The sequence below is a fragment of the Vidua macroura genome, chromosome Z, assembly GCF_024509145.1.
Source record: "Vidua macroura isolate BioBank_ID:100142 chromosome Z, ASM2450914v1, whole genome shotgun sequence".
Taxonomy (NCBI): domain Eukaryota; kingdom Metazoa; phylum Chordata; class Aves; order Passeriformes; family Viduidae; genus Vidua; species Vidua macroura.
The window spans coordinates 29,840,687-29,865,792 of record NC_071611.1 but is presented as its reverse complement, the minus strand read 5'-3'; the positions used below and the strand labels follow the sequence as shown (position 1 = coordinate 29,865,792).

The window sequence follows — 25,106 nt, the reverse complement described above, 5'->3', positions numbered from 1 at the left end:
CTGTTTTAAAGACTTCAGAATTTCCTCCTTAGTTTCAAACTATCACTGTAAACCATGTCCCAAACTCAAAGTTTTATGTTAGATTACATCATCATGTTGGCATGTATTTGCCGTAATTTCAGGATAGAAGAATCTGTCTGAAGGAAATTATTTTGACCCAGTAAGATGAAGACTTTCTTGGTGGTAACTCAAGCTAGCTTACATAAATACCAATGTACTTATGAATTTTTTTGAAAGTAGGATGAAATGTATTTTCAATAAGGACGGTTATCTGTTTTCTTTTTTTTTCCCTTCACCTTCCTTACTGATGGAATATACACAACAGCTTGTTCAAACTAAAGAAGAAATTCTCTGCTTCATGCTATTTACACTTCGTTTGTGATGAGATCCTCCTAGGGAACAAGATTCCTGTAACTTAAATTATCTTCTGCATCTTGTTGATACCTAAATTGAATTTAATTATTATTTTACTTCTGTGTATCCATGTAATTTTTCATTTATTTTTGTCTGAAGAAATCCTCTTGGATTAAGGAGATTAATGCCAAACTCACGATCCTTGTACTTCTACTTAATGAGCAAGCTGGACCTAAATTTGTCAAGCTTTATATGAAGGTTAAGTCCATCATACAGTGCTGTTGTTCCTCTTATTTTCAATTCAACTGCAAAAGACTTGCAGGGAATCTGGGTTGCAGACTGGGAGATAAGTAGTAGGCAGCAATCTACTTTTACATTTTAAAAAGTTTCTTCCCACCAAGTCTCTCTCTTCTGGACTTTTTTCCTTGCTTGCTAGTTACCAGTCAGACACAAAGTAATTTTATCAAATAATTCCTGCTTATCAAAAACTGAATATATAATTTCTGTTAAAAGTACTCTGTCGTTTTGTAATCATTAGAGTTTTCAAGTTTTAAAATGTTAATAACCCATTGGCTATGGGGGTCTTGAAAATCCTTCCTATTTTGTTGCTTGCTTTAAATGTTGTGATAGGTTGTAAGACTTCGTGAAGAAATGCAAGCATGTTTTTAAGTAATTTTAATGAAAGTTGGAAAAATATGATGCATACAAAGGCACAGCTCTTTCAGTTGGGTCACTCTGAAGTTAGTTCAAGTGGATCTGATTATCTTTTGTCTGAGTTATGAAAAGACTTTCCTAGGAGGCAGAGAGCATGAAGTTGAGGATTAGAAAACCTCTGACAGGCAAAGACCCAAGAAACAATAATATCAAAAGAAGACTTAAAATGAAATTTAAATTACTTGTATTAACAGTAAGTGGCACACATCGGAGTGTGATGAAAACGCACAAACACACAGCTTCGGGAAATTTTACCCTTTTTATATAAGAATTGTATTTGAGCTGCACTACATTAAACTAAATTTTAGTCAAAAGACCTTTATGACTAAGGATCACATCTTTAAATTCAGCATATGTATATCAAAGGGTGGATTTCAGGTTTAAATGTTTGTGGCCAGTTTGTGACTGGTATTTTCAAATATGTTCAAGAACACTCTTCTCAGTTATTTTGCTTGTCATAGATGGGCAATTATATTGATTATGGGGTAAATGTGGTTCCCTTCAAAGCACTCATTTAGGTAAATGTCACCTGAAAAGTTTTTTTAATAAGGAATCAGATGGTTTTGTACTTCAAATTATTTATCTAGGGGCTAAATGTTAGTAAAAGAAGACATTATGTTGTTTCCAGATAGTCAACACTCTAGATATATGGATTTACATAAAAACTAATGCATTATTTTGACAAGGGGTTGGTCTTGAATTAAGAACAAGATTTTTAATTAGTAAAAAAAATAAACATAATAGGGGGAAATACTGAGATTTTTCATTATATGTGGTAGTTTTTTCATGAACCTCTGTTCTTCTTAGTTCATCTGATATTATGCTGCATGAAATTTTATGGCAGATTTGATTTCATTCATTCAGCTGTTTAATCATCCCTAAATATGTATGTGTATGCATTTATCTATTTTGGTCATTCTAGAAGATGAATTGTTCTTTCTTTGTCTTGCTGGTGCCTGTCATACTCTGTTCATGATTATATCCAACATATCTACTGGAAAACAGCAAAAAGTCCAGTTCTGAATAGTATTAAGTATGTTTGATTATTTTCCCTGGTACCTTTTAAATGCAATGTAGAAAAGGTTTAAATGTTGTTTAGATGCAGTGTAGAAATTAAGATAAAAAGAAAATAAGATATTTTATTTGTAGAAATATGTAAACAAGTATTTTATATGTAGCCATATAATTACAAATTTATTTCCTTTTATTACAAACTGCTGTGTTTATAAACTTCATACAAAACTTGAGTTGCAAGAGAAATTTAGTTTGGAATCAGGAACTTTTTCTGTATAGCTGTCAGCAGTCATCTAAAAAACCTGATAACAACAAATTCATTTAGATTTACAGTTCACCAGGCCATATATCCTGAAATTTCTTGAAACAGTTTTCTCCAAAAATGTTTTCATTTGCAAGTGTTCATCATTTGCAATGGTCATCAAGGAGGTTTATTCTTCTGTTTGTTACCAGGAATAACAGTTGTGTAAATATGTGTACATAAATTTTAAGTATACTAAATCAATATGTACAATGTCTTAAGGTGTTCCAAGAAGAAGAAAATAATGTGAAAGTATGGTATTGATCAATTTTCCAGTTCAGTTTTTGTCCTATTGAACTACTAATGAATAATTCATTCATTAACAATTTAATGGGACAGTGAATACTCTAGAGTGAAGACACTGTTAAAAAAAGACAAAAAAGAGTAGCTCCTGACTCATCCATATATCACTTTATAAAAAAGAGTTTTATTCCTGAAGATTTATATTAAAAAGTGTTTATTCCTGATTGACAACATGGACTCTGTTAAAAATTCAAATGCTACTGAGTTTTTTCCATATTGCAAAATCAAGGACTTGATTTGTGGCTACTTCAGCCTACAAAAGAGGAAAACTGAAATTTTCTACAAATTGTATCTGCTTACTTTTGAACAAATAATCACAGAATACATGTAACATTTCAACTGCTACAAGAAAGATCTTCAGAAATTAAGGTGATCTGGTTAAAGGAATTTCAACAGTTTTCATCAGAGGTTTATTTTTGCTATCCTGCTTTCCCTGGCTCCAGGGATACTAATTATAGTAAAATATAATTGAAGCAAAAATCTTTTGACTCATTCTCTTCCCAGTGCAGTGTTGTGTTTTTTATTTCAGCAAGTAGCAAATCATTCTACTGCTGAGAAAGCAGTACAACTGAAATGTTTTATGGGAGTGTTTTGCTTGGTATTTTATCTACAAAAAGACACTAAATCATGAAACTAAACTAAATTTGTTTAACCAAATATGTTTCCTTATTCAGAGGAGGAACCTGCTCCCAACAGTGTTGTTGAAGAATACCTTCAGGAGAAGAGAAAATATGAAGACAAGCGAAAGCATCAGCCAAAGAAAGGAGCTTCCCGTGAAGATCAGGTAATAGTTTGATAGCCTGGACAACAAAAATCCAGAGAATTAATTATGTTCATTTTTGAAAATGTTTATCTCTTAATTTGTATAAAAGCAGAGTTTTAAAATCTGGTGTTTCATTTTCCAAGAAAGTTATTATTCATAAAAATAAATATTTTCATTACCCAGGTAGACAGGTAAGTGAATTTTCAATGTGTGTTTGAAAGGGCTCCCAGTTTAGTTACGGAAATCTTCTGAAAGGAAATGCTAGTCATGAAAAGGTGTCCTTGACTACATTTGTAAGAATTCTCATTTCTTCACCTTACACGTTCCTTGCTGTAAGATAACACTGGGACAGAAGTTTACATATTTGGCATTTGTTCTAGCTGGAGTTTTTAACATTTTAAATTACGGTTTAAAAATACTAAATTCATCAATACTTCTTTTGTGAAATGAAAGAAATAGTTTATAAGTAGTATAAAAAGAGAATATGTTTTAAATCCAATTAAAGTTATTATTCAAAATTAGTGTGTCTGTAGGCTTTAGTAAGAAAATATGAGCAAAGTAAGTTTTGCTGTACAAAGGCATTTGTTTTTTCTAAAATAGGAAAGTCTGAAATGGTTAAATATATGAAACTGCCTATGAAGTGGAAATACCATCAACTTAAAATCTGTGCTGTACATCAAATACATTGGTTTGTAAGTGCATGTCAGTTCAGCTTCGAAGATGTTCCTGTTCACATGTTGAATCCAGAAGAGATTGGAAACTTGAGGCTTAGTAACTTCAAAGCAGTATTTGGCAAACCTTTATATATGCAGCAAGCTGATTTAGCCCTAAACTAAGAAGTTTATGGAAACTTTGTACATTCAAAATCCCATTATCTTTGAATCAAATAGTACTAAAGCTCTGTTGGCAGTGTGGATCAAGGGACTTAAAACCATGTCTAATGAATTTATATCAGCCCTGTCCTGGACATCACTGGAAAACAAGATGAGATGATAGGGATATATATTCTAGGAGATCTTAATTTTTATTTACACAACCCTGCTGGCAACTATTTAACAATAATTAATCAAGTTCTTTGTAATCCATTTCACTTGCGGAGAGCTTCTTCTCATCTCGCACCCCTTGTAACTGATCTTACAGCGCATTTTCCATTTTCCAGTCAAGGAAGAGGGGAAAAAAGGTATCTTTTCCTAAAATACTAGATAATGGAAGTCCTAGGCCTCCTATTCAGCAAGGGTCAAATTATAAAGTTATTCAAAGTACAGTATAGCATCTAGTGACTCACTGCAAAAATGCCTACTAAGATATTGCAAAATTATTTCTGTCATCAGCTCTATTCACAGGAATGCTGTCACCAGAAAAAATTAGACAATACACAAGGAATGTGGCTTTTTTTGGTCACAGTTTCAAATTAAAAGGGTCAGTTTGTTTCCTTCTGATGACCTCAGCAAAGATTTCCTGTCTCAGGTGTTGCAAGTACAGTGTTTACAATAGTATGGAAAGCTATAGAACTAGAATGATTTGCAGGCCCAAATGTCCTCAAAACTTTCCTCTCTCTCACCTTAAACAGAAGATTAGACAGAAAATAAAGAAGGTTAATGCAAAAAAAGTCCTCCAAAATATGCCCTTGGCAGTGCTAAAATATGTTTTTGAAAGAATTCAAAAGCCAGGAAACTCCTCAAGTTAAGATTGCTCCCAGAAGGAAATTTGATTCCAGTGCACACTTCTGGTATTTCCTATTTCTGTTTTCTATTCTTGTTTAGTTTTTATTCTTTTAAATTTGAAAAACTTGACCAAACAAAACTACACAGCCATACAGAGGTGTTTTACAACACAGGTTGCCAACCTATCACCTACAAATCAAATGCAGCCTGCCACATAAATTCAGTTAGGCACTTACTCCCTGATGCTTTCATTTGCAGGAATGTCTCAAATATCAGCAAAAAAAAAAAAAGCTGTAGGCTGTGCAAATTATTCACATGCTCTTTGCTTTTTTTTGAAGAGCCCCCCTCTACCATCACAAGGCTCAGACATATTACTTTTGTATAATCAACTCCCATTTGAGATGATCAGAAACAAGAACTATGGTGTGATCTTCAGGTGTCATCTGAGATTTGGTGACTTCATTGTCCCTGAAAGATCAGGCAATGTTCATTTGAGGATAAAAGAGAGATTTAAATGAGTATGAGCTTTATGTGTGCAGCTTAAGAACCTGTATCTGCAGAATTAGTTAAGCTGTTTCCTTTTACTTAGACAAAAACTTTGATTTTTCTCAATGTCCACACATAATTTAAAAGATCACCAACATAAAGTATATAAATATCAGATAAGCTGGGTCTTCAAGGCTTGAATGGTTTGTAATTGATACAGTGGATTACTTTAAAAGAGGAGAGTAGCATGTCCAAATCATTGTCAGCACAGTTATTTAATCAGCTGTTTTATTCTGTAGGTAGCTACAAGTATTTTTTCCTTAAATATTCCTTCTTATTTCACTAGATAGTGAGAGAAGTGCTTTTTCACACCTGACAGGCCCCTCCCTGCTTCCTCTGGTTGCTTTAGCATTGCCTGCCTACTCACTCCATCAGCGCTCTCCATGCAGTCCCACTCTCACACCCACCATTGCCTCTTGCTTTCTCGCTTGCCTCTCTAAAGTGTTTCTTCCAAATTCATATGAAACATCACTCTCATTGTGCTTTTTCCCAAAATAATAAAAATGTTGTATATGCCTGTTGGTGTGTATAAATACACAATTTCTCTAAAACCATGTGTTTAATTTCAGACACTGGCTTTGTTAGACCGATTTAAAACAAAGTTAACCCAGGCAATTGAAGAAACTCCTGAAAATGAGGTTTCAGAACCTGACGTAGATAATGATGAAGGATGGTGAGTTTTTTTCCCTTTGGATTTCTGTGTTTACCAATACAAATCCTGCTGTGCTAACATAGTCGCACTGGTAAGCATAAATTTGAGTAGCAGAAAACGCCAAATTTGAAGGCAGCTGCTTCATTAGAAGTCAGCTAAAAGGGACTGGTTTAGTACTCTGAAAAATAAGTCATGAGATAGATGACATTTAGTGTATTGTAGTTTTAAATCCTTCTAAAATTGTGTTGAGCGTAGTAAGTATTTTTAAATGATGGATGAGATGAAGATAGTCCAACTCATCTGAAGTGTAGGGTGACCCCAAGGCAGTGGGGTACTACTGAAGTTGATAAAGAACTGCAGAAGTTACTGCCTTAATGCCACCCAGACAGAATCAGTGTGTACCCCTGTTGCTTATATTCATCTTTCATGCAAACTACCCACCTTAGGTAATCAAGGGGATAAAAATCAATATAATTTGAAGTGTGATCTTGAAACCCTAGGCTGGTCCAACAAAATAGGCTGCAGTTTTTTTCATAGTTGTGTACATAAGGCATTGGAGCTACAGCAAAATTACCAATAAAATAGAAACTTTAACAAAGTTCTTACAAATATTCCGAGATAACCAATATTTCTGTATATAAGAGGACTTAAAATTATTTTATTGCTTCTTCAAACAGTGTTTTCTTCCTTCATTACATCTTTTCCTATCTCAGGCTCTTTGAGGATGAGAGATAACATACAATATAAATTCCTAGATCCTTGGATTTCACTGATATTTTGAGATCCTTCTGAGCTACCAAAGTGCTTCTAAGTCCTCCAAGAATTATAAAGCAACTATTTCATTTGGAAGGGACCTACAACAATCATCCTGTCCAACTGCCTGACAGCTTCAGGGCATGCCAAAAGTTATGTTGTTAACGGCATTGTCCAAATGCCTCTTGAACGCTGACAGGCTGGGGGCATTGACCTCCTCTCTAGGAAGCCTGGTCCAGTGTTTGACCACCCTCTTGGTAAAGAAATACTTCCAAATATCTGGTCTAAACCTCCTATGTCCACTATAAGATTCCTTTATCTGATCTTTTTATGAACGTTTTATGAACTTCATCTTCATGTCAAATATTTTCTTGTCACAGTAATGCAACCAGTCTTTTAAATACTTTTATAGAGTTCAAACATCTTTCCTATTTCTATCTGAATATCCACTGTAATTCTTACTGAATTAAGTGTTGTAATTTCAGGTTATGAAGTTGTATTTTTGTTTAGAAAACAATACTACATTCAGAATTGCATTAAAACAAGTACTTAATATGAAACTACATAATAGAATAATAATTAATATCATTAATTTTGCAGCTCAGTAAGTGTTCATGTTAACTTTACAGACAGATGAGGCAGTCTGTTTTCAAATAATTTACTTTGAGGCCAACTAAATTGTAAAATGTATGTTAAACAATTTGGCTATAAACAATGTTAACAAAGCAATGAAGTCTTCTGAAAGCTATTAATTATTGTGTGAAGCACTCAGAAAGTTAAATTGCATATTTTGGATTAAGTGTTTACATTTTCAGTACCTTTGTTGTATAGGAATATTTGATTTAACTATAGTGACTTTACATTTTAAAATTCTTTCTTAATTTGAGTCTACTTCTCAAAAGACAATAACTTATTTTATTTGATTTTTATGAAATACAATTAATGTATGGCATATTCATATATACATATGCACACAAACAATGTTATTCCTCCAGACATTTTGTAGTTCATGGTTGTTCTTTTTATGGGAAGGGAAAACCTGCCAGTATGCTTTGCTCTACTGTCAGGGTGTGTTATCTGAGGTAAAATGATTGCTTCTAAGACATTTTTATGTATCCATGAGTGGCCACACATTGAGGTATAATTTTCATTCTCTGTCAAGATAGAGACCATTACCAATTTGTTATGTTTTCTTTTGTTTGGCAAACTTCTCTCTGCATATTTGGCTGAGCTGCTGTATTGGCATGGCAGATAGCAGACGTTTGGGCACTTTTCAGCAGCATTCTACTTTTTATGCAATAAAAAAGGAAGAAATATGACTCTATTGTAAACAGTGTGTATGGTGTTTGGTAATTATTACCAGACTTTACTGTCGAAGAATACATCTGAAGAAATGTTGTGAGGAGTGCTAAAGAGAAGTGCGTAAGACTAAGTTTTAATGTGGGATATCAGAATCTTTGCTGAGACATTTTATTGCAACCTCTACTGGCCTGTAAGAATGATTATGTATATTTGTCTGCAGCAATCAAAATCCAATTTCCCTTACAGAATTCAAAAATATCATAATAAACATGGTATCTTCTCAAAGAAGGGGTCAAAGAATAAAAATGTCTGACAATAAGTAAGTGGACACAATTTTACAGCATTTGGGTTCCTTAGACATTCTTGATCTGTGTTCTTCCAGCCATTATTTTCCTTGTGGCTTCATGTTGACAACTAGTGCTTGTGCTTTCCTCTTAATGATTTGTTAGATGTCCTCAGTACTATTTGATCACTAATTGTTCTTTATTTGCTTACAATCCAAATAAGGAGGACTCCGATGCATTACTATATTCTTTTTTCTTTAAGGTTGTGTGGAGTGCTGCAGAGGTAGGTAGAGATTATCTAGCAGAACTCAGTTACATTCTTGGCTTAGAATCTTAACCAAGAAGACTTTTCCCAAAAATGTAGGTGAGATCAATCACAGTGGCAGTGAGGTATCATTTGCTTGCAGGCTAATATTATGAAAACCAAATATGTCACAACAGAAGACCCAGCTGGAATCTTCTTGATACTTGCCACTTGGATTACTTGATAGACCTGAATTTGAAAGAGAAAATACTGCACAGGCTACCTTTACTCAGAGCACTGCTGCTACTCATCTTGTGTAGGACTTACTGTAACACATATAGTTGCATGCATGTGATACCCATTCAGATAGTAGTGACACTTCAGGTTCTGATGATAATAACAAATAGTCGCAACTGTAGTCAAATACAGATTTCATTCCAGAAGGTGTTATAGCAACTGCAGATAATGAAACTAATGATGCAGATCCTGTGAACATGACAAAATATTTTTCATAGAGAGAATTCAGCAATGGGATAAAAAACTTCTGATGCAATCAAGTACATTCAAAAATTGTTTCAGTTAATCTGTGCAAAATATTCCTCTTCAAATAGGGTAAGAGTGATACTTAGTACTGTAGAACACCCTTCGATCAAGTAATTCTGAGAGTTCCAAGTGCATCTTTCAAAATGTGAAATATGAGACTAGATACAGCACTCAGCTAAGTCTGTCTGTGTTGAGTGGAAGGATTACTTTTTTTGTTGCTGTTTTTTTCATACCTGGTTTCCATTCCTTTCTAAGCCACAAATCCTTTCCTATTGAATGGTTGCCTAACTTAGTTCTGTCCTGTACCCATACTGTTGATCACTCTTATTGGAATTTAGCCATTGCACTTTTAAAATTGTATCCCATTTTTCGTACTGCTACTTCTGTGTGCCAAAATCACGTGAATTCTGGCTACTCCAATAAACATTCAAAACTTCATACTATACATGTGTTCTGTAATTATATTCTTCTCCAGTATAGTCGTAAGTGGAAATGAACTAACCAACCACTACCACATTAAGCTGTTCACTTTGACATTAAACCATGGCTGTCTACTCCTAAAAACAGGGCTCTCCAGCTGAATTTTTAGGAACCTTACATGCTTGTGAAATATATCTACACTTTCCTATATGGAATATTGGTTTTTGTGGAAGAAACAGATTCTCTGCTATAAAAATATACGTCATGTCCTTAACCAAAATCTGGACTTACACTCTTCTCCCTCTAATCTTTTAAAACAAGTGGAGGCTTCCTGAAACTACAAGATATACTGGCATATTGAAGTATATCTAGTGCTATGACAACTTTTGAGTTGTTGGAATTTTCTGTGGTAAGGAAGCCACCACATTGCTTTTTGAAAACTCACCTGGTTGCCAAGTCAATTTAGCATATATCTGTGTAGGATCTCCATTATTTATACAGTCTCACAGACAAAATGCACAAAAAGTTCAGGAATCAACTTCAGTACCATTTTTGAACCTAAAACTTAATTGTCCTTGTCAAGTAACTGAAAAATCAAAATTATCATCACTCCATACCACCAAAATACCATACATTGCACATAAAACCAGTCAAGTTTACAGAACTTTATAAGATGTGGAAGACACATAGGTTAGGAAATCATGATGGGTTATTTTTTGGTTTGATTGAAAAGACATTTCCATTCATCCACTTCTTGGGACTGATGCTCTTCAGTGTCTTTATCAGTGTCAGAGGCAGTGGGACTGAGTGCACCCTCAGTACATTTGCAGTGACAGGAAGCTGAGCAGTGCAGGTGACACTACAGAAAGATGGGATGCCATCCGAGGGCACCAGGACAAACTTGAGAAGCAGGTGCATGTGAACCTCATAAAGTTCAACAAGGCCAATGTGATGCATCTGGGCACAGATAAGAGCACAGACTGGGAACAGCCCTGCCCAGAAGGACTTGGGGGTGCTGGGGGATGAGAGGCTGGACATGACCCAGCCATGGCACTCACAGCCCAGAAAGCCACACGTGTCCTGGGCTTCATCCAGAGCAGTGTGGGCAGCAGGGGAGGGAGGGCATTCTGCCCCTCTGCTCTGCTCTGCTGAGACCCCACCTGCAGTGCTGCATCAGCTCTGGGGTCCCAGCACAGGAAGGACAGGGACTCTCTTGGGCTGGTCCAGAGAAGGAACACAAAAATGATACCTGGAATATCTCTCCTGTGAGAAAAGGCTGAGAGAGCTGGGGTTGTTCAGGCTAGGTAAGAGAAGGCTCTGGAGAGACCTTATTGTGATAGATATTTCAGGAATTAAAGGGTGATTAAAAGAAAGAGGGAGAGTGACTTTTTGCTTGAGTAGGTAGGAACAGGTTGAGGGGTGATGATTTTAAATTGAGAGATTTAAATTAGATACTAGGAAGAAATTCTTTACTCAGAGGGTAGAGGCACTAGAACAGGTTGCCCAGAGAGGTGGCAGATGACCAGTGGCAGTGGGGTTGGATTGGGTGATCTTTAAAGGTCCCTTTCAACCCACATCATTCTATGATTCTATAATAAAAACATTGCATTGAGGCAGTATTCTGTTCCTGCTTGAAAACTATTTCCATGCTGGTAATCTGGGTTCTGATAAATACGGTTTTACATTGTTCTTCAGTTTTGACTTCATGGAAGATGCCAGATTCATTCTGTTGGACCTTCAATATTCAGTGTAGAAACTGAAATATTAACATGTGAAAGTTGTTCTTTACCAGATGGATATGATTATGTGAAGTACATTAAAATTGCTGCCACCAGGGAATCAGCCAAAATCTGTATCATCCTCGGTAGAAGGATTTGGTCTGTTATTAATCCCATCAGTTCACAAGTCAGGGCTGCAAATAGACCCCCAGTTGATTTTAGAGATTATGTTACAGTGAAGCCCAGTAATTTTTCCTTCATTCTGCACCTGGCTAGAAGTTTAGGATTTCTTCCTCAGGATTCAGATCTCATCACTGGCCTTTATCTGCTCTCAGTAATGAACTTTGCAGCCTTTCAGAATTTGACTGAGACTGCCAGCATGCTACATAGTTAATTTAATTAATAGCATGTGACACCAGTGCTTCATAACTGAAGCACTGCAATGTTACCTGGGTGGAATGTAAGGTGTTATATGTGAAACATAAAGCTTCTTAATCTTTAGAAGAGATCAGCTTTTCCTTTCCCTGTGGAGTGCTGTCACATCTGTAACTAAGCAACAAATATAAATAAGTCACTTAAGTTTTTTTGGAAGTATGTCTAGACTCTGAAACTTGGTCTTTCTTTTTATTTGAAATAACATAAATCCATTCAGCTTTCAGTTATACTGTGGGACAAGAAAAAATGATCAAAATGGGAATTTGGAATGAGGTGGTAGTTTTTCACATGGTTTTTCTGTCTAAAATTCTTCTGGTTACTTACCTTTGTTGAGTCTAAACTATTCTAAATGTTGGTTAATTTGAGGTATAGGAAAAGTTAACTTTTTAAAATCAGAATTAAAAGTCAGTACCTGAGAATACCTTCCAATTTGCACAAAAGTTTGTTGTGAAAACTGTGTGACAGTCAAAGTCTTCTATTTTAAGCAGAAAGGTATTTCATGTCTTGCGTAATAGATGGTTTAATATCCATGTTGTGTAATTACTAGTGTTGTTGAAACTATTGTCCTATAAGTTATTTGTAAAAAACCTCATGTAAGATAATGAGGATTAAAACCAATTCAAATGAATGTAATGACATGCGTACTTTAAAGACACTGTTTAAAATCTCATATGTCTTAGAAAGCTTTTAAACATATCTTCTTCTTGGTCATAAAATATCTTGATCTGCACAGTGATGCTTTACATAGATCAGATCACCTGATTTTAGCAGAAATTGAAGGGAATAGGTCTGGTTTTATTAATTTATTGGTTCTGTGGACAAAAAACTCACAGAAGTTCAGTGCTAATCATTTAAAGTGCAGCCTGGCTTATATAAGTCAGATACTGTAATCTGTTCCAAATTCTGAATTTCAGAAAACTGTCAGTGAGGCCACTTAAATATTGTGTGAACATTGGGCTCAAATGCTGAGTTATTTTTGCCAGGACAATAATTGCAATTTGAGTTTACAATTTTTTGCTGAGTTTGTAGAGATTGTTTCATTTTAGTCTAGAACAAACAGAAAATAAATCTGTATATTAAATGAAGGTATTCTCTATCCAGCATCAATAGGTATGCCCTCTGTCTTCTTTAAGAAATGTTTTTGTTCATACTACAAGGAAGTTTCCTTTCAGAATAGTTACAATTGTTTTCATGAAAAATATGGCACAATTAGGAGTGGAAAAACAAAATATTTTACTTACCTTGTATTCTCACAGTAAAAGATTTTGTAACAGAGGATGATTTGGGTCTTAAAACAGTATCAAGACATCACTTCCCAATGTCTGTTGTAGAGTATAGGCTATAATTGTTTTGGGCTTGGGTATTTTTTAATTGAAATAGCAGTTTTAGAATCAGGTAAATGCTGAAGTTAGCCAGACTGTTTTTATATTATAATATTTAATTTCTGTTAAGAACTAAATCACAATGCACACTGTTAGTATTTAATCCATATACATTTGATAATGTGTTCCATTTTATTTCCAGGATTTCCTATTTACTGCAGCATATACTATTGAAACTTGCAGGGTGAAGTTCTTCAGGATAGACACCTAAAAATATTGGCTATATTTCTTTCACAAACATTGTTTTATATACATTTTTTAAAATGCAGATTTTTCTTTCCTAACAAACCTCAAATTTAGGGTTATGAAATATGGCTTCCTCAAGATTAGGACCAGTCTTTGCAGCTTCAGATGCAGAAGCTTAACTGTGACAAACACAGTAAACCCCTGAAAACTAAGCTGCAGTCTGTTTTACATGTTGATGCTAGCTTGGGGAATGACAGAAAAAGTGCTGCTGTAATTTATGCCAGTGAGGCACAAAGATGGATTAAAGCCATGTTTGCTCCCTTCCTCCCATCCAGACTTGAGCCAACGTTCCTTCACTAGTCTGGAAAAACTGGCTCTATATTAGGTCTCTCCTACTAAGGCCATTGATTTACTCAACTACATTTTTTAAAAGTTGACAAAATACTTACTTGATTGTTACAAAGGATAAATGAATGCCAGAGGTCTGTATTAGAAACACATTGGAAAGAGAGGTTTCTTTTCTATTTGGCAAAAAATAAGCGTTTGTTTGGGTTTTAGTACTGCCACTAACCTTTAAAGGAAGAAAGAAAAAACCCTTCTGCTGTAAATCTTTCTTTTTTCCTTCAGTTTTGTCTCCACCTTCACCCTGGTACTGCAAGAATATGGTCAGACCTTGCTTGATCTGTAAATGCCACTCCCTACCCCACTGCTTCAGTCAGTAATTCAAATTAACAAATTGTTCTTCTGCTGACATTGTATATTGATTGCCTCTAGCTGTTCAGCGTGTCTGAGAAACTCGGAGTATTCAAAGTGGGGCTTTTTGCTTGCTTATATTTTGCTAATTCCTCTGCATCTTACCTTATTTGGACTAGGCATCTGAATTTTGACTACTGTTTGACTTAAATTCAGAGATGATCCATGCTTCAGTCAAGGGATATCTGGTGTTAGATTTACTGTCTGGAAATCTGACCTTTTTTATTGCCAGAAAATCTAGTGAAGAATGAAGAAATAATCTTTTAAATCTTTATTTGCCTGGCTTAAGCTTCCTGTATATTTACACACCTTTTCAAGCCCCCCAGCTTCATCGCATTGAATGACAAATTTAAGAAGTAAGGATTTTGTTATATTCAGAATGAGAGGGGGAAGGGCAAAAGGAAAGGGAGAGTGTCCAGAGAAATCTGAATGTTTTGAAAATATGAGTATTTTTGTGCTAGAAATACTCTCCTCTCTTTTCTTTTCACTCCAACTCTGTGCTGTGTTGGTATAATAATGCCTGACTGCTTGTGTTAACTTGGGGTGGTGATTTGCTGACTCACTTCAGAGTATCAGATCTTGTGCAAGCTATTGCCAGAGACCCGATGCTAGAATGGATAGATCACTAGTCTGTTCCGGTATGGGTGACTCCCATGTCCTTGTAGTAAATGCTGTGTAGAGCTTTTCTGTACTAGAGTGCTGTCCAGAGCAATGTCTGGAATTTGCATTTTAGTCTTCCATACCAGTCTACTCTACCAGGAGCAGTTATTTATTTAAAGCATCCATCTTCTTGCATCAAACTACTTAACATTTTTGTGAAGGGGTCAAGGATGTAGTGAAAATATACTATACATATTAATTGTTATAGGACAGAAGCAATATCAAGGTACAATAGGATAACTCAAGATAACTGAATTTTATTCAGAAAAATATTTATTGTCTGAAAAAGTAAGTCATCGTAGTTTAACATAGTTCTCCTGGTATTATGAGAAGTCATCACATTTTCCCGCAGATTATTACGAATAAGGTGAGCTTTTTCATAGTTAAGGTGATTTCCCCTTCTCTTAGAATGTTACCTACAGTTAAATGTTCTTTCAAGAGAAAAAGATTTTTAGTACTATCTTGAACAATCCAAGGATACAATACTATATTAGTCTTCACCAAGATTAGGTTACTTTGTTGTTAGCTTTGCAAAAACTGGTATCTTTGGGGTTCTTTTTAAGCTGGAGGTCCCAGGGTTAGTGAAACTATTTGTTTCTTTTTCTGATTTTGGCAGTGGTTATTTTGTGATAAAACCAAGCACATTACAGTTCAAATAAACTATCTCAGAAAGTATTATTTTAGAAATATCTGCAGAAGTTCTGTTCTCATAATTTTATGCTATAGGCCAACACAAAGAGATAATAATAATAATAATAATAATAATAATAATAATAATAATAATAATAATAATTTGGGTCTGTGGAGGACCCAAAACTTGATTATTCTGAAGAGGTTAAGCCAATTTTCAGTCCTCCAGTAACTGTTATATACAAATTCAAAGGGCTAGTTAAAGTTACCAGAAGTGTGCAGACTGACTTCGTATAATATTTTTAAAGTGTGTTTTCATCAGTTTTACTTACTTAGCACTGGGGACATTTTTGCTTTGTGCAAGAGCAGCGGTAATACCTCCATTGTTGTCATGGTTTAACGCAGCCATCAGCTAAGCCCCAGGCAGCTGCTCGTTCACTGCCCCACCAGAAGGGTGAATCGGAAGAGTAAAACCTGAAAAACTCATTTTGAGTTTTTCAGGGTTGAGATATACACAGTTTAATAGGGAAAGCAAAAGCCCCACACTCAAGCAGAGTGATGCAACAATTAATTCCCTGCTTCCCTTGGGCAGGCAGGTGTCCCGCCATCTCCAGGACAGCAGGGCCCCACCCTGCATGACAGTAACTTTGGAAGACAGACACCATCACTTCAAATATCTCCCATTCCTTCTTCCCCCCATTTTATATACTGAGATTGATGCCACCTTGTCTGGAATATCCCTTTGCTCAGCTGGGGTCACCTGTCCTGGCTGTGTGTCCTGCCAACCTCCCAGGCACCCCCAGGCCTCTCACCAGTGTGGCAGCACAAGAAGCAGAAAAGGTCTTGACTCTGTGTGAGCCCTGCTCAGCAATAACAGAAACATCATGGTATCATCAACCCTGTGTTCAGCACAAATCCAAAACACAGCCCCACTTCAGCCATTGTGAAGTTAACTCTACCCCAGTTAAAATCAGCACAAACACCTGAAAGCTGAAATATTGTAAACTAATAGACTCTTCTAGGTCTTGCACTCAGGAGAGTGCAGGGTGGGGCGGTGTTTATAGCTATAGTAAAATTCAAAATTTCTGTGTAAAATCTGTATCAAAATCACTAACATTGATTGAAACAATATTATTTTGAAGTAGTAAGTATTTTATCTGAATACTTAACATTTGAAGTGGACTGCAATATGGTTCCTATCTGTATTTTTAACTATTTTCTCACTACTCTTCTAAGCATGTTTTTAACATTTAAAACTTCCATGGAATAACTAATTATTTGCATTTTGCTAAATCTGAATAGCAAACTTTATTTCCCTTTTTAAATATCAAGTCAATAAACATGAAAAATACAGGGTGTTATGAAAGCATTAAAAAAGGTACAAGATATCCCATCATTAGAAAGGGAGATGAAGAAAGAGAAACAAGGAATGTGGAATGATGAAAACAAGTACTGAAAAAAAGAAAGAGTGAAATCTCTTAGTGGTAACCATCACAGCAGAAACCTAGGACCAGAAATTATTACTAGAAAGTATTGTGTGAATCAGTCTCTTCTCCCACTTAAAAAGTGATAGGGACAAGAGCATGCAGCCTTAAACTGGGGAGGTTCAGATTGGATATTGGGGAAAATTTTCTTTACCACAAAGGTTGTCAGGCATAGGAACAGGCTGCCCAGAGAAGTGGCTCCATCCCTGGAGGTATTTAAAAGGCATGTGGCACTTCAGGACATGATTTAGTGGGCTCAGCAGTGCTGGATCAACAGTCAAATTTTTTGATCCAAAAGGTCCTTCCCAACTTCAGTGTTTCTATGGTTCACTGATTATTAATTTAGTGAAAGTGAAATCATACCTGGTTTGGCAAACTAGGCATGGTGGAAATGTGTGATACAGTGTAAGGTTTAAATACCAGGTGCTACAAAGGGATACAGGCTTTTGTAGGTAATTTAGCACAGCTCCAGTGCTATGAGTTAATGAGGAAATTGTTTTCTGAAACATCCTTTTTGAGACAGAAGTGGCTGTGTGAAACAATGATAATTAAAGACATGGTCTATCATGGTACTTAGGATATCAACCCTCATTGCTGTAAGAATTAAAAACTACTTCAATTACTTGGTAAAAAATTGTTTTTCTTTTAATATTCTTTTAATGATAAGGGAGAGAAACTTGGATTACAAATCTCTTTTGCATGAAAAGAGAAATGATGTTTATGTTACACAAGAAGGAAAACAAATCTGGATATTGAGATGGGGCAAACAGAAGCTGCAAAATTTGCTTACAAGAGTTGTATTACACAGAGCATTTAGTGATAGTTGCAGATTTCATTAGAGACACAAACATACTTCCTCTCTCCTGCTGCATTGTGTTTACAAAATTATTTATCAAGCTCTTGGACACACTTATGCAAGGAATAATGACAGCAGCCTCATCCAAGAGCCTTATTTTACTTGTAGCAGCTCAATTCAATTTTTTTTAAAAAATGGAAAAAGATTACATGTTAGTAATGTAGCTCCTTCAAAATTCCCTTTGTTTTATGGCCTTGACATCCTTTTTGCCTTGTTCATACTCTTGTTCTGTTGTCTTGATTCAAAATTTATACTTCTTTTTGATTGTCATTTGACAATTTTCTTACTTATTTACGTTTTGATAAGTCTCTTTCTCTCCTTGTTTCTCATTTTTTTTAGTCTTTTCCCTTCCTCAGTTTTTTTTTTTTGTTTTGTTTTTTGGTTTTTGTTTTTTTTTTTAGTATCTTAATTGTGTCTCAGTGTTTCTGAAATGTCTGCCACCCTCTACTGTGCTGGGAGTGGAGAGAGTGCCAGTGAGTTCATTCTTCCAGAACAGCCTAATTTTTTTCCTTGGAGACATCTCCTTTGCTTTGATCTGTGGATTCTCATCTATTTTCTCATCTATTCATTTGAGTTACTTTTCTGTCCACTGCCTAGGTATCTTGTGGATGGTGGAAGAAAAGTGCTGGAATGTTTCCTACATTAAAGATTTTTGCTTACACTTCAATATTTACTGTATTTGAAGGAAAATTAGCATTAAGTAGAATATAATTTACAGAAAGCAGTAGTGTTTGAGTACCTATCATTGTTTTTTTTAAATATGGGATGCTTTGTGAAATTGAGAAAATAGGAAGCCTGTTACTTGCAATCAATGTTCTACTCAGAAACAAATGGTACTACTAATAATTGTGGTTCATATTGGTCCCATTTGTTTAGACAGCTGATACAATACAACTGAATTTCTTGACACAGATACTTATTCCTTCTGCATTCATTTTAAGCAACCTGATGGAAAGAACCAATAACTATCATAAAACACAGCCATAATGTTCAAAATTATGATACTGTACATTTTATAGCCACATGATTAGTTGCTTTATTTATTTTGTATGCATTTAGTGTAAAAAGGAGTATGGCACCAACTGCAATGTTTCATGCAGGCACATCCAAAGTGCAGGCACCTGCCTAAAACTGCTTAAGAATTTACTGCTGCTCTGCCAGAAGCTACCACCCTTACAACAGAGTTGGCAGGATGTAATTTTGCTCACACTTGTTCATGATTTCCTGTTTAAAATGCTGATGTAGTTGAGTGCAAGATAATGTCCCAGGTTTACCTTCAGGCACCAGGAGGTTTGCTCTCTATGGCTACCTGTGCAAGGAAAGTCAAGGGGGGCAGTAGGCAGGTGGTAGCAGACAACAGCTATATCAGTTTGAAAAACAGGTGCAGTCTTAGGCAATACAGCTTTGCCCTTTCATTTCACTTAGTATAAAAATCGCTGATGCATGAGTGTACCTGGAGGTTTCAGCTTCAAAAGAGCAAAAGCATAGTGCTTCCTTACTCTTACCAAGATTCAAAATTATTCAGTTCACTGATTTCCACTTCAGTTCCTCCCAAAAGGGTTTCTGGAAAGGCCAAAGCTGTTGGACCAAGGGGCTTCTCTTTATGCTACACTTAACATGACAACCACCTGTCAGCAGCTGGCATATGGTTCAGATCCAGTGCATGGCTCACACATCTCAAAAGCAGAGGGATCACAGTATATCACATCTTTTCTTACAAGTACCATCTCACTAGAGTAGTTCAAAAGAGCCTGATCTGTTTGCTGACCTGAGAATATCACTAGGCCACAAGAGTATCATTGTACCTTTGAAATCCTGTGCTGTCTCTGAAACTGTCTTAAATTAATTTGTGTATTTCAGTCTAACATTTCAAGACATTCCATTTTTGGAATACAGAAGAGAGCCAACTACTGAGTGTTCTTTAGTAACATGAAAGGAAAGAAATGCAGGGCAGCTTCTCCCCCATTACATGGATAGTACCATGGTCAACTTTTAGGATGCTGTCATCTGGTCAGGGTAAAAATCAACCTCTTCAGCAATAAATCTTTGCAAAGATTGCTCATTCATTTCTGTTAAGATGATGAACATCGTAACAGAAATCTTGTGATTGTGTCTTCTATTTAGGAAGAACAACGACTTGCACAACTAGGTACTTCAAACCCAGAGTAATCAGTTTTGGCAAGCTATTTTATTTTACAACTTTTTAGCAGAAAAACTAAGCTGCAAAATTAAGGTTTTGTTTTCTTTTGACTTTTGCTTGGTAGAACTGACTATCTCTCATCCTTTAAATTTTGAAGAAAAGTAGACTTCAAAATTGAATGTCTCTCTTACATAAAATGAGGTGTTAACAATCAGTGATAAGCACAAATTAGTGGGTTTCTGAAGACTAGAGACACAGAGATGAAGTTACTACTTTCAGCACAGTGACTGCAGAAACATGACTGGGCAGCCAGCTCCTCACCAATCCCAGGAGCATGCAGAAGGGAAGAGAGCTATAAATTGAACAATGAAAAGTCTTATGAAACTTGTATTTGTGGAACTATGCCCCAACTCTGCACTTGGAAAATTATGCAAAGGCAAACTTCAGTTAGAGGAACTTGAGTAAGATTAATTTAAATTCAAATTCTTAATATAGAAATAATTATTAAATGCTTCCTATGTTCCTTTAAAAAGAAAAAAATAATTTCTTTTGAAGAACAGTATTCACTGTGATTCACTGTTCATATAGATGCAGAACAGGTCTACCTGGGAAGATGACTGACTTGCTAAAATAAGCTTAAGTTCACAGAAGAAAAATATTTCTTAAAATCTCCACTGCAGTCTGTGTTTATTTTGCTTTACCTCTGAGATGCTGCATCTAAAATTGATTCTGGGAATATCAAAAAGTTTCTTAATATTGGCTTATTTTTAATCACAGCTGGGAATGTCTTAGTGGAAAGTTATGAATAAGAGTCAGAGACTATGACTTCTTTCAGCTCTTGGGGAGAAGTAAATATTGCTTAGTCTGAATCTACTGCATCTAATTTGCAAAGTACTTGGAGCACTGTATGGCCTGACCCAAGAATTAGAGATGTATTTAATTTTAATTCCTATTAGTTGAATCCTGCAGATTGTGTCCTGTGCTATAGTATTCTTGGAAAACCTGAGTTGATGAAAGGACTAAGTGTGACTACTTCTACTTACACTACTATAACACACTTTAAAACCATGCACCAAGGAATTACTCCATCTCTTAGGCCTGTACTTTATTCATACTAGGACAGAGGGATTTGCTATGTGTACTCATCTTTAATAAATTGAGAAGAATATGACAAATGCAGAAAGCATGTTAGCTAAAATAAATTACTTCAGTCCCTCCACTGTGAGACAATGTTTTTATAATTAAACTACAAATATGCAACCATGAGTCACTCTGATGGTACATTATGTTATTCTGAATTGTAGAGATGACTAAAAAAAAACAAGTTAGGGTGTTAGTAGTGTGGACAGAGTTATAAACTACCTAAGGTTCTTGCACTGGAAACAACTCCTTAAGTATTTATTAAACACATATGTCAAGAATCAGTTGTGATGAAAATTCTCAATTTTTGTTTTTAGGAATTTTCTAAAGCATTCAAGCAGATCACATATGGTCTATACCTCTGATTTTTTTTCTGGTTTCTTTAATAGTACTATATTGTAATCTGCAGTAACTGAGTTGGTTCTCCCTCCCTTTCCTTATGTATGCAGATGTGCTCTAAAGCTCTTTGAAAACTGTTTAGTTCAGGATGTCTTACATGTTGCAAGCAATACTTCATTGGCCACAAAACTTTCCTTTTGAAACTTGCTCATTTTCCTGGATTTTCTGTCACAAAAACTGTTGACAAAGACATGCTATAGAGATTGATATGGTTAGATTTAGATCAGTATAGTTCTTAAGTTGTCCTATCGAAGTCAAAGACATTTTTGAAATTGATCACACTTTGAATCCAAAGGTTAAGTGTGTTTTTTACCTAGATACATGAGTTGGGCCTGAAAAAATAATTTACCACATCTCTGGGCAAGTTGTTCAAGTGTTTAACCACCCTTGTCTTAAAAAAGGTCTTTCTTATCTCATCTGAATATGTGCTCTTCTGGTTTAAAACCTTTACCCTGTGTCCTGTAACAACAGGCACTGCTAAAGTGTCTGTCACCATCTGTCCTAGTAAGTCCTGTTGTGTACTGCAGTAAGATCTCCTGAGAGCCTTCTCGTCTCCAGGCTGAACAGTCCCAACTCTCAGCCTGTCCTCACAGGAGTGCTACTCCATCCCTCTGATCATCTTGGTGGCCTCCTCTGGACTCCCTCCAGCAGGTCCCTATCCTTCCTGTGCTGGGACCCCAGAGCTGATGCAGCACTGCAGGTGGGGTCTCAGCAGAGCAGAGGGGCAGAATCCCCTCCCTGGCCCTGCTGCCCACACTGCTCTGGATGCAGCCCAGGACACGTGTGGCTTTCTGGGCTGTGAGTGCTCAAGGCTGGGTCATGTCCAGCCTCTCAGCCACCAGGACCTGTAAGTTCCTCTTGGCACAGCTGCTTCAATCCCTTCTTCTTCCACCCTGTGTTGTTATCAGCAGTTGCCCAGGTGTGAGATGTGGTATTTGGCCTTGTTGAACCTCCTGAGGTTCACATGCGCCACTTCTCCGTCATGTAACAGTGATGTTTTCAGATTACTGGAAATATGCTGAAATTAGGAAATATCTAATGGGGGGAAAGCTTCTAATGAACAGTAGGAAAAACATTGAATTGAACAAGGCATTTGCTTAGTCTGGTATTCTGAGAATTGCAAAGCATGATCTGAACCAAGTTAATGTGGAGCAGCAGGACATTAAGCATTCCCCTTTTGATCTTCTGCGTACCTACTTCAAACATTTTCCACGTAAACTCTTCCCCACTTTGGTAAAACCCTCCACCCTGGTGAAAGGTGTCTAAAGTGACTAATAGGAAAACTTGAGAAACACTCCCTGTTCCTGGGAAAAATTTGCCATACATTTTGGAAGATATACTAAATAGAAAAAAACAAGAAAACAGAGTTTAAAAAAAAAAGAAAACCAAAAAAAAAAAAAAAAAAAAAAAAAAAAAAAAAAAAAAAGAAAAAACCACTGACAAAAGAAATCCAGGTCAGTTCTTTTTTGCTATGACCAAAAATAAATCAGAAATCTTTCATAATTACAAATTATAGCTTCCATTCTTTTGCTGAGTTGGTTTTGTTTTTTTTTTTTTTTTTAGGATGTCACATGTGCTTCAGTTTGAAGACAGAAGCAGAAAGGTGAAAGATGCAAGCATGCAGGATGAAGACACTTTTGAGATCTATGATCCACGGAATCCTGTAACTAAGAGGAGAAGAGAAGAAAGCAAGAAGATAATGAGAGAAAAAAAAGAAAGGAGATAAAAGGAGTGTAAAGTTAGCCAGAGCTGCCTTGGAAAGTGACTGCAATAAAGCACTGGCTCTTTTGTAAGCTGATCCTAAAAATACCACTGGACAAGTGTGAAAAGGAATCTCTCAAGAACCTGTTGTACAGTTTTGAAGCAGAGTTATCATTTGTTTCTTAAGTTGTGCGGTCAAGTGCTCTCACTGCATATCCAACCTCTCTAAAGGTTTTTAGAATGATGTATTTAATAAAACAGCTGGCTTGATTTTTGTCCATGTTTTAATTACAGTACTCAAAATCTTTGTTTAATCAAAATAAGGTATTCAAAAAGTTTTCAACATAATGAATGGGAATTTGTCTAAGTGAGTGTCAGGTTAGAAGATGGAAATGCCATCTGCAGGCTTTTAAGATTTTATGAAAGCACAATTTTAATTATTTTCATTGTTCTTTAAAAGACACGTAAACTTTGCCTGCCTGAACCACTCTGACACAGAATTAAGATGATGCAGTACTTTTTAGAATGGTCACAGCTTTCTTAAAACCAGCAAAGTTTAATTTCAGAGTCTGGCTATTGCCTCCTTCTTTTGAAATACACATTCCAGTAAAGATCCCATCTTGGAAAGCTGGAATAATGCATTTTAGATGTGTTATTTCACTAACCATAGAACATGAATAAAAAAAGAGAATCTGAATATGCTGTAATGGTTGCTTAAACTATTTGTTGCAATACCAGAAAGATCCCTTTGTTAGAATTTTCACTGTAAAGTGGCAGTAATGAAGATTGGATTGTTAATTAGTCCAGCACAGAAACAAAAGGAAACATGATCAGTCTTCTTAAAAACATAAGCCTGCTTTAAACAATTATTCTGTCATCTAAAATTGAACTCAATTGAGCTCAAGCTTCTAGTTTACAAATTTTCCTCATATTTTACACCCTGGATGTTAATATTTTTACAGATAAACAGGAATTTTAAATGCTCCTTTTTTACAGCAGTTCTGTGCCAACAGGAACATGCATTACCCAAATGGACAATAGCTAAAGAAGAGTGACCAAGGTCATTAAAAAGTGACACCAGAGCAGTGTTTTTGCTGATGTTGTTTTTAGAACAAGTTCAGTAAGGTATGGTGTCCTTATCAAGCTGCCACTGCCAAATTTCGTGATAGGGTTTGAGGTGTGAGATACATAAACCTGCATTGGTAGGTTAATATGGCCCAAATATCAAAGGTTAGATTAATACAGACTATAGCTTTAATGCACAGTGCAACCTTTGAGATAAGGAGGTGTGAAGTGAGATCCTGTACAAAGCTGTCATTATGCTCCTCTTAGGCTGAGTGAATTATACGGTGCCATGGTGTAAAGAAGTTAAGAGGGGTTACATTCCTAAACATGGCCATTCACAAACAAGTGAGGCAAAGGTTTTTAATCATTAAGCCATTTCTGTCGGGCTGCTGCTGGAAAAGTGAAGAACATCTAATGTCACATGCTGTTACCTGTATTCATTGCTTTGTTTGTGGAGAAAATTTTAAATCAGTCATTACAGGAAATGAGCATATCAAACCCCCATTCTGGTGGAGACGGGAGGGAGGAAAAGGTGGTGAACATGGGGAAAAGTGAGGGCTAGATCTGAAAAGAACCTTGAGAATCAATTCCAGGACAGTTACTGCCCCTGGAATAAAAAAATGTTCTAATTATGTATTTTTCCTGCAAGCTAAAGTAGGATGCATGAGTCAATAAATGGACAAGCTGAATGGACACCTTC

At 35.9% G+C, this 25,106-nt stretch overlaps 1 protein-coding gene across 1 annotated transcript in view; it reads left to right on the top strand.

Annotated features, from left to right (window-relative positions):
- The window catches only part of CWC27 (CWC27 spliceosome associated cyclophilin), a 96,079-nt gene extending 72,468 nt beyond the window's left edge, over nt 1–23,611 (top strand). The window contains exons 12-14 of the mRNA XM_054003731.1: nt 3,361–3,470; nt 6,229–6,332; nt 23,204–23,611. Coding sequence (XP_053859706.1) covers nt 3,361–3,470; nt 6,229–6,332; nt 23,204–23,366 — 377 coding nt within the window. The 3' untranslated portion in view covers nt 23,367–23,611. The remainder of the gene's footprint in view (nt 1–3,360; nt 3,471–6,228; nt 6,333–23,203) is intronic.
- The last annotated feature ends 1,495 nt before the right edge of the window (nt 23,612–25,106 follow it).